The 10966-nt window shown below is 36.4% G+C and overlaps 1 protein-coding gene across 1 annotated transcript in view; it reads right to left on the bottom strand.

Annotated features, from left to right (window-relative positions):
• Positions 1-350: 350 nt before the first annotated feature.
• Positions 351-10966, bottom strand: part of CSDC2 (cold shock domain containing C2) — a 26824-nt gene continuing 16208 nt past the window's right edge. Inside the window, exons 2-4 of the mRNA XM_015813605.1 lie at positions 10672-10865; positions 4139-4261; positions 351-1886 (exon numbers count right to left, since the gene is read on the bottom strand). Coding sequence (XP_015669091.1) covers positions 1724-1886; positions 4139-4261; positions 10672-10847 — 462 coding nt within the window. The 5' untranslated portion in view covers positions 10848-10865 and the 3' untranslated portion in view covers positions 351-1723. The remainder of the gene's footprint in view (positions 1887-4138; positions 4262-10671; positions 10866-10966) is intronic.

Raw genomic sequence — 10966 nt, 5'->3', positions numbered from 1 at the left:
ACAACAGAAGGGAGAATGGGAGAATTAGCCTAAACATCCATTCTGAGCAAATGTGTTGTGAAAAATATTCAGAAGTGCAATTACATGCAGATAATACTGAAACCTACATCTGTGAAAGCATAATAAAGATGCTATTCTTCAAGCAGATCTTCATGGCCAGAAACTATCATTCATAATATAAGAGGATAAAACAGATGCTTCCTGGTGATTTTATTTCAGTTTTTCCTAGCACGATATAGACCAAATGAGTTGGAATTGCAGCTCCCAGTAACATTGGAGACACTATGTTAAGAAGACCATTCTAGTCCCTTTTGAATGTTAATAATAATATAATCTTCTAACAAAGAAACTTCATCTGCAGGGGATTTTATTATGTATTACTTTTAGTAGACACAAATGCAATCATGGGCAATACTTAACACTGTATATGAAAAGTACAATGTCAGCAAAATAACACATTTCAGTAGAGGCTGAATTCTAGAATACCCTTGGATACATACTTTTAATTGCAATCAATGGAAGATCATGTATTACCATTCCTGTATTATATTTTTCTATCCTTTTAAAAAAACAGATGCAATTTAGTTTACAATTAACAGAAAAAATAAGAAAAGTTATTGGTTAAGTATAATATGAATGTATATCACAACAGTCTGGAAGCAAGATACTGCTACAGTTCAGGCTAACTGGGAAAAACCACTGTGGTGCATATGGAAAAAAATAAAGCCAGTTTGAGATTAATACATTTAGAAAAGTTTCTTCTTCAACTACCTGCAAAATTTTACTGACTCCCTTGCATAACAATAAACAGAAGATCCTGATTTTGGTAATATCATCTTTTATGAGACCAAAAAAATCCCTCCACCCATTTTACACATATTTGAACAAAACTTCACAGTGAGTTATTAATTTGTCTTTAGAAATGCTCCTCCCTTAGTGTTATATTCTATTGGATTACTGCATAATTACTTCAGACACTATGCATGAAGTGTTTTTGAAAGAAGACTTGAAGCTATAACTATAATTATATACACAACAGTGGTAACCAAGCCATTGATCTCAAACCCAGCCAAAGATAAACAGAAATGTAGAGAAGTGCAATCCAAATGCAGGAGCAAGCCTATAGGCTCTTTCTTTGCATATGATTATACATGTAAAGAAATACAACACACACACCCCAAAAAAACTTCAAACATCCCTGCAGGTGATTTAGAAAACTCTGGAAGAATGACAGCTTCACCATGTTTGGACCATACAGAATTGTGCCCTGAAAAATACTTTCTCACTGAATGCCAGTTCTGCCTGAGAAGGGTGCTTAATGACAATGCAACAGCCTCTGCTGAAGATGGAAGGGAAAATTTTGTTAAAGGGATAGGATAATAGCCAATTTCATTTCTAATTTATTTAGAATAGAACCAGGTAAACATCAGGGTGGCCAATATATACTACTTTGACAGTAGATTACTTTCGTCCTATTGGGTACAGTCAGGAATTCATGACTTAAGTGTAAATCTATCCAGCAACACTTTTCCACTTCTTGCTTGCCCTTCTATAACAAAAAAGCACATTTACAAACTAAGATTAGATCTTAGAAAAGACAAGATAAAATTGCAAACATGTCACACAGCAAACAAAAATTGCCAGCCTGGTTCTTTCATTGCTCCAGTAGTTCCACCACCCACCATATCATTCAACTCCACTTCCTGCAGGCTCAAGAAGTAGTTTATGAGCCAATTATTTGGCCTGACCATGTTTCATGTTTTGTATGTGGTGCTAAATGAGTGAGCACCACCTCCACAGCCTGGAACTTCTGATTCTTTGGTGGGATGGGACAGATTTTATATGTGACCTCATCTCCTTCTACCGGGACATATTCCCCCTCAATGCTGAAAAAGAAAAAGAAGAAGGAGTATTTCAGAGCTCTGAATAAAAATATTGAGAAAGAAATTGATGTAATTAAACTGTCAGACAAGGCATAACAAATTTTAAAACAACTGCATTCCCTTTAGGAAGCTTCAATGCATCAGTATCTAAATAAGCAATTGCTAAAAAAACCCTAACATATAGAACTATCAAAGAAAACTGTATAAAATTTAACATCATAACAGGATGTGAATTACATTCCTCCAAACACGATGCATTTTGTAGCACTCTAATTTAGGAAGAATTCTGCCATCATAGAATTAAAATGTTAGGGTTTGGAATATTAGCCCAAATTTATTTTTAATAACATTTTCTACTGCATTTACTATGAAGCACCTTTTAGCCAGCCAAAGATGATAAGAGAAAATGGTAAATTCAACTTCCTTCAGTTAGAAAATTACAGCAAGATTTCTTCCTGTTCTGTTTTCAATTATGTACACTGATTTCTGAATATACTAACTGACCTGAGTGTAATTCAATTTCTTTGTTAATAATTCATTGTATCAACAAAAAAAAAATTCTTGATGCTAACACGGACTCTCAAAAATGAAAGAACAATATATGAGTTAGCAAACACAGGACAATACTTAATAATTTGACCTTTAGTTTCTTGAACTGACTCTGAATTTATCTCCTTTCAGTAGAATGGGAAAGGATTTCTTTGTGTTCTTGGGACTTGGGATATGGAGCAGGGCTCTGCTCTTAGTATCACCTTGTCTTGATGGAATACACATAGATTTCCCTGTTTCAGAAAAGGACCTAGTTCCCCAACCCACCTAGCTGAAGCTAAGACTATCAGAAATGCGGTCTTTCTGGTTAAGATGAGGTTAATGGGATTTGATGAGTCCAAAGGGAGCAATTATTAGAGTTCAAAAAACTGATAAAAGAAAATGGTGAATGATCAATGAGAAATCTTGCAGCTCTGCAGAAGCAGCATATGTAAGAATGACCACATAGAGATAGATGTTCCTCATCAACATCAGCTGCCTATGTACTATATTAGCTGCTAAGTCTTTTTTTCCCCAAGACCTTTTATAAGAACCTCAATCTTCCAGATGCAAACAAGACTCATTTGTATTATTGTTTAAGGGCATACCAAATAAATGATAGCTCTATAAGCCAAAATGGTTTCCACTATGGCATCTAGAAAACTAGAATGCAGGAGATATTCCTATTCATTTTTCAAGCACAAAGTTGCAGCCTTCTGATTCCAAGTAATCAGTGAGGCTGGAAGAGATGATGTCTGGGCATTTTAGGAGATGGCACAAGGGCTTCTTTCTCATCTCTACTAAGGCAAATTTGAAGAACCACAGTCTTCTGGAACATAATGTGGTTCATTGTCATGAACTGGCCAATTGATGGGCGTGGGGTCCCCATCTTCCTGAGGTATCACAAGAAACCTCTGCTCCTTTCTGAAAGAAAGCATTAATAATTCAGCCTGTTAGCTATTCCCTTTATGTACCTGGCTGATATAGAAAATTTAAGAATGTCTATATTCACATTATTAATCATGTGGCTTTTTTCTGAAGCGTACTTTCAATTTGATGTGGTTTACATAAGTTTTGGTCAGAATATTGTTTGTCCACACCACTAGGTGCCACTCATTCACCTGCTGTGAAAGTGCCTTCAGAACCAATCATACATCTCCTCAAGTTGATTGATAGAGAATGTTGATGGGACCATTTTCAATGGGATCATGATCCTTGCACTGATCCTTGCATCCTTTTTTTTTTCATTTGGGGAGTCTATTCCACTAGACGGGCATTGGATCACCTGAATAGCTCTACGACTGGCATTCTTTACCAGTGCAGTGATTGAGCTACTTTACAAAGTCTCAAAATAAGGGGACAAACTGACTGCTCTGCACACCACAAATATGTACACATGTGCTTGTAGACCTTTATCCTGCCATAACTGACTCAAAAGAAAGTTTCTGGAGAACAGTAATACCTTATAGAAATTGAAATGGAAAGACTGCAACACAGATGTACTGTATATAAGTGATTATTGTATTAGAGTATGTAGAAAAGCAGGAAGAACAGAAAGCAGGTTCATCTTTTTTTCTGTAAGTATCCATATGTGAAAGAACATGTAGTGCATAAGAATACAATAATGTCAATAATGGAAGTTGGGATGCAGAGAAAAAATAGGGATCCTGACTTACAAACACGTAAGCCACTAAAGACATCAATGTTCCATTCCCCATAGAACTCACTCAGAAACATGCACAAATATGTCTTCTGTGCCATTCTCTGGGATGATGAAACCATGGCCCTGGGAGCGTGAAAACTGCTTACATACACCTTTGTAGATGGGACCAGCAGAGGCACGAGCCGTCCTAGGAAAAAGAGAGGAGGAAAAAAAGAAAAATGAAAATCAATCTAAGCTACTCTGGTATTCAGAATAACAAAGTTGAAAGGGACTTTGGGGATCTTCAAGTCCAACCACCAGCTCAAGTAGGAAAGCCTATACCATTTCAGACAAATGGTTGTCCAATCTCTTCTTAAAGCCTCCATTCTTGCTTATGAAGTATTACCTTCATTAACAATATGCAGTCCTGCTTCTTCGTGAGGATGCTTAAAGTGGGTAAAATATAAACAAAGAGTAATTGTGCTATAATAGGAAACACTGAAAAACATCTTTGATATACCTCTCATAAGACCAGCTAACATGTTACTCTAGATTTTTTATTTATCTACTTCTGATATTGAATCTTCCAGCTTTTATGCAGTTTAAGCTATTACTACCTTTCACCATGGGCCATGATGACTATGGCTCATGGGAGATGTGTCTGGAATTCAACATCTGGAGATTCACATGTCTACATGTTTCTAATCTCAGTCTGTTTATACTATTTCAACAATGCAATATTTCTGTATAAATTAGATTCTCCAGGATTCACTATTGTCATTATCATTTTGTATTTTTCATGAGCGGATGGACATCATTTTGCCAGTGTAGCGCTTCCCCCAAAAGGGCCATTGGCAATCAGGCCCTCCTATCCTTTTCCCAGGTGACCAAGCCCAGGCACACCAATATACTTGGAGTTACTGACTTTAATTAAAAATAATAGTTAAGATAAAAATCAAGTTAAAATAACACAATAATATAAAATATTAAACCTTGTAGTGGACAATGTTGCTCAACTAAAAAAGTCCCAAAGACTGTCCTTTTTGGCCAAATGTTCCCTCACCAATCCTGTTGCCTTAAAAACATGTCCTCTGTGGGCCCAGACAGAGGCCTAAGGAGCCTCCCTCTTGTGGCAGCCAGGATCCAATCTCTAGGCCAAGATATACTTGTCCTCTCTTCCTTGGGGTGGCAATCTTTCTCTCCTTTTGAAAAAGTGCAGCCTCTTTTCCTCGTAGCAGATTTATTCTTTTCTCTCCCTCTCAGTCCTTTTTTCCTCAGCTCCTCCATTTTGTCCTTTTCCCCTGCTGTGGACTACATCTCCCAGCCACCCTTTCCAGGGCTCTTTCTTGTCCCAATTCCAGGGGAGAGCCCCCAACCAGTCAGCCAACCAGGAAATGCTGCCAATAGAGCAGGCTACACCAGGATGATGTGTTGCCAGCTACTACTTTAAATTCTTTTAATGTTTGTATCTTCAAAATTAGTATTTAGGCTTCTTTTTCAATTGTCTTTGATTTTTCCAGGCATTAGGATTTATCCAGTGATGGATGCTTTCACATTCTGTGTCCAAAATGAAAGTTTCATTCATTATTAATATTGAGTAATTCAATTTTTACTTCTACTATTGAATAATGTATTCCTCCTGCAGACCAAAGTATTCTAACCATTGCTTCATGCACCACAATTCAAAGGCATCCAATTTTCTTCATTTCTGTTTTCTTTTTGTTTTTAATTATATAAAATAAACAGCTTTTGGTGAGAACCAGAATTATTTTGAATACAAGCCATAACACAGATAAGAGATCTTATAATTTAAATTAGACACTAGAGGGGACTAACGTCCAAGCAAAAAAGAAAAAAATCCCTTGCCTTTAGGATTGGGATTTACAAAATGACACAAAAATACTGTAACAACAAAAATATTAATAGAACAGAACAGAGCTGGAAGGGACCTTGGAGGTTTTCTAGTCCAGCCCCCTGCTCAAGCAGGAGAACCTATATCATCTCAGACAAGTGACTGTCTAGCCTCTTCTTAAAAACCTCCAGTGATGGAGCACCCATGATTTCTGAAGGCAAGCTGTTCCACTGGTTAATTGTCCTCACTGTTAGGAACTTTCTCCTTAATTCCTGGTTGCTTCTCTGATCAGTTTCCAACCACTGTTTCTTTTCCTGCCCTTTGGTGCTTTGGTGAATAACGTGACCCCCCTCTTCTTGGTGGCAGCCTCTCAAATACTGGAATACTGCTATCATGTCACCCTTATTTCTTTTTTTTTCTTTAGACTAGCCAAACCCAAGTCTTGCAGCTGTTCTTCATATGTTTTAGTCTCCAGGCCTTTGATCATCTTAGTTGCTCTTCTCTGAACTTTTTCCAAGATCTCAACATCTTTTTTATAGTATGGTGATCAAAATTGGTTGCTGTATTCCAGGTGTGGTCTCACTAGGGTTTTATAAAGCGGTACTAATACTTCGCGTGATCTTGATTCTATCCCTCTATTTATACAACCCAGAATTGTATATTAGCTTTTTTGGCTGCTGCTGCATTGCTAGCCTATATTTAAGTGATTGTCCACTAGGACTCCAAGGTCCCTCTCACAGTTACTGTTTTTGAGCCAGGTCTCACCTAATCTGTACTTATATTTTTGATTTTTCCTGCCTAATGTAAAACTTTGCTTTTCTCCACATTAAAACTCATTTTGTTGGATAGGGCCCATTGTTCAAGTTTGTCAAGATCTTTTTGAATCCTGGGCTTGTCTTCTGGGGTGTTGGCTATTCCTGTCAGTTTAGTGTCATCTGCAAATTTGATGAGTTCCCCTTCTATTCCCCCATCTAAGTCATTGATGAAGATATTGAAGAGTACTGGGCCTAAGATGGAGCCTTGTGGTACTCCATTGCTTATTTCTCTCCATGTGGGTGTAAAAGAGATCTTCAAAGAATGGGGGCAGAAATTAGTAGCCACAATATCAATGTCTGCTTTTATGAATAGACTATGGATGGACTAATGAAGGCATCTGTGAAGCAAATTTTGCTGCTGCAAAAATAATGGAATCAGAAAAACTGAATTTTTAAAAAATGTGGATTATAAAACAGACGAAGCATTCAAACTGAAAACAACAAATGACAAGAAAAAATGTGAATTACAAAACAGAGAAGAGACAAATGTTGAGAACATTTTACTGGATTCAGAAAAGAAGCTGGTTAAGGTTTTGAAAATCAAAAAGAAAATATAATAGATAAGTAAAACAATGACCTAGATGGGGTCTTTCCTTCTCACATTTTTTATCTTATTGTTAATATTAAAATATAAAATGAAGAAAAGAAAAAACAACCATCAAATTAACATTAACAATAAAAATTTAAAAAATGTGCACAAAAAAATAACAAATGATGAATAATTCACACTGACATTAAATATGAAATCTTAACCCTGGTTGAATGCTGAAAAATACATAAAAATATCTGATATATTCTTTTCCCCTTACATAATAAGTGCACAAATAATTATAACTTTCCTATCTATATTTATTACTATGTTACAATCCTCAAAAATATGTCCCTGATGTGGAAATTTATCATTCAAATTGACCTACCATTTGCTATAAAAAAAAACCAGCAGTCAACAGGTAACCCCAAAAGTAAAACTAATCTTCAAAGCCTTCGGTTAACCTGAATAAGGACTTTCCATTGAATTTACAAAAAAGATCTGCTAAAGCAGATCTGGCCTTGCAGACTAATGGCGGCAGCGATGGGAAGAGAGAAGGGATGGCTCCGCGCAAGCAGCAGGCAAGCATGCACATATGCACAAGCAGCTCCATTTGTCCAAGGGGCAGGCGCTCATACCCGTCATTTGCATAAATGGAGCGCTGCGCACTTGCTCTTGCCTGCCACTTGCATGGCCCGGGGATTGGAGACCCCTGTGCTAAAGCCTCAAAGAAGCCTCTGCAATGGGAAAAAGAAAGACATCTAAATGAATTAAAATTGAGATTGTTAGAAGTAAAAAAAAAGGAATATAACTTTAGTTTGTGTGATCAATATTAAAATAAGACATGTTTTTGTAAAGCTCTGGTAACTCTTTACAGACATTTTGCTAATATCAGCACTGAAAAGTTGATGGTTTATAGTTTTCCACATAGAAGGGATAGGCTGGGGGGAAAAGAGATATCTAAGCTTACAGGGGATGATGAGTTATCTTTTTTTTTTACTTGTGATGAAGACTGGAAGTCACTTCTTTACATATTTCTTTTCTTTTGATTCTACTTCTTTCCTCTTTTTGTTCTAGTTTTCTTTTTCATTCTTTGTACTTTTTTTCTCTTTGTATTTTTCTCTCTTTATATTTGCTTTTACTATTGTACTGGAAATTAAAATTAAAAAGTTTCCTTAATTGATCTAATTCAGTACCTTGGCTCCTACCGATTACAAACTGTTAATGGTATAGGTGGCTTACAACAGCAATTGGCTTACAACAGATAAATGACACAGTTGTGAAATGGAATTTCCTGTGACTGTGTCACTTAGCAATAGCAATTCTGGTAGTCTCAGTTGCTGAAATTAAACATGACTATGCAGACCATTAAGCAAGGACATAATGTGACAGTAACTTCTGACATCCTGCCAGTTCCCCCCTGAAGTTGCTTGTGGGAACCTGGTAAGGAATGTCAGAATTTAGTAATCACATGACTGTTTGGATGCTGTGATAACTGAAACTCCAAGCACCCACCATACTGTAAGTTGTTCTTATTCAGAGCCATCGTAATTCTGAATGGTTGTTTAATGAAGAATCATGTTGAGGACTATTTGTACTTCAATTGCATCAATTTGAAAGGTTTTGGATAGTATGGTTAGTAGTTCATTAACTTTTGCACATTTTGTTAGCAATCTTTTCTAGAACCCATTTAACTATGTCACCTCTTTAGGCTGTATCATCTTTTTTTTTCAATTAGACAGATATTTCATTTACTCATATCATATTTTTCACCAATACATCTTTGTGTTTGTTGTCTTTTATGGAGTCTACCTTTGTGTAATAGCTTTCCTTAACTTCAAAGATCTCCTTAAACAAATCTCTTATTTTTCCCTTTTGATTGTTATATCTAAATATGCTATCCAAAAAAACTCTTGTCCCTTCTTGCTCTTCTCTAGAACTTTATGTACAGAAATGTATTTGGCCACCTTCTTTTGTTCTTTCTGCATATCAGGATATTTCTATTTTATTCTAGCTTTACAAACATTATAGCATGTTACAAACATCAGTTCAGAATTTTCATTTATTACATCTACTGCATAAAATATTTTATTTATCATCATTGTATAATTCGAGAGCTGCTGAAATTGTATGCTATTGGTTTGATGATTTTTCCCCTTTAATTTAAACTGTAATTTATGAAGGATTCATGAACTGAGCTGCAGTCACATCAGGTCTTGTTTTTGCTGGCTGAAATCACAGCATATATTTTCAGTCTGATTCAGTTATATGTAACGCCATCTTTTAGATTACAAATTAATCTAACATCTTTTAGATGACTAAAAGAAGGAAATTTTTATAAATGTTAAATTGCCTCAGCAGCTCTTTTAGTTTGTCTCCTGCTTCCTTTCTATACTGAAGCCAACTTTTACATTATTCCAGATGTTATTTCAGTTTTAGCCCTGCAATCACCTATAAAAAGAATGACATTTGGGAGGATGTTACATCAATAAAACACTGCACATTATCACAGAACTATTCAACTTCTACTTCCTTTACACCTGTGGTATTGGATCACCACAATATTGACTTTGATATGAATAATAATGGCTACCCCACTTCTGTGATTTCTCATCCACAATCTAATACTGATGTAAAGTGATCTATTCCAGTACATTTCAGTTTGTTGATTCACACAATGTTAATATTCATTATTGACAACATCAAGTTTATCTTGATTTATGGTTCTGATGGTCCACATACTAATGATGTATGTAACAATAATATCAAACTTGTATTGTATCTCTGGACATCTAAGTGACTGGATATTCTTTCAGCAGCACCACCAGTATTACTACTACTTGCTCTCTATTCTTCCCCAATAGCTTACTGTATATGATACCTTCTAACCTGAGGCATTCAGCTTCCAGTATCATGTTGATATTGTCCTGATTGGGAATATCCATTTGGTTTTCTTGGAAGAATATTGAAGTGGGTTGACATTTCCTTCTCTAACAGAATATAGTAGTCTGATTTCTCATGTATAACCTGTTCCCGTATGTGAACTTCCAGGATTAAATACACTGAAATGGCAATTGTATAAAACAAAATCATGGATTAAACAGGGCTATGACCTGGCTCTTATGATAATTTTTGTGAAATATGGGTGCAATTTGGTATTGTCATTGGGTGGGGAACTGAATAATCAAAGTTATCAAAAAAGCAGAATTGCAAGCATTGCAACGTTCAACTCTTTCTCTAGGATCATAATGTGTAGAGAATCAGGGAGAAATGGATCAGAACTACATTCACCTGGGAACAAGGACAGAGATACTTGCAGACATGACTGCAATTCCTCACTTTTTCCGGCCTCAGCTAATAGGCTCCATGTCATCAAATTCTAAGGTAAAAATCCATACTTCTGGTCAATTTGGAATACTTACGCAGAGTAAGTCCTCGTTCTTTTTGTGGGAAGAGGGCTGGGTAAGTCCCGAAAAAGATGACTTCCCCTCTCACAAATCCGGCTTCCCTCTCTGTTGAATGGGAAAATAGGCCACACAGGTGACTTTGGAGAGTGGAGAGGTGGTACTGTAGATTGAGAGGTCTGGTCAGATGACATGGTGGGAGGGTCTGTCTCCTGGAATGAGAGAACTGGTGTCAGTGGAAAATTAAATGAGCAGCAATGCTCAGCTTTTAAGTTTGACTTGCAGTGCAAGACACAGGCAAAGGAGTAAGTTG

The sequence above is a fragment of the Protobothrops mucrosquamatus genome, unplaced genomic scaffold (assembly GCF_001527695.2).
Source record: "Protobothrops mucrosquamatus isolate PMUCROS unplaced genomic scaffold, P.Mucros_1.0 scaffold173, whole genome shotgun sequence".
Classification (NCBI taxonomy): Eukaryota; Metazoa; Chordata; class Lepidosauria; order Squamata; family Viperidae; genus Protobothrops; species Protobothrops mucrosquamatus.
This window is presented reverse-complemented; position numbering and strand designations above follow the sequence as displayed.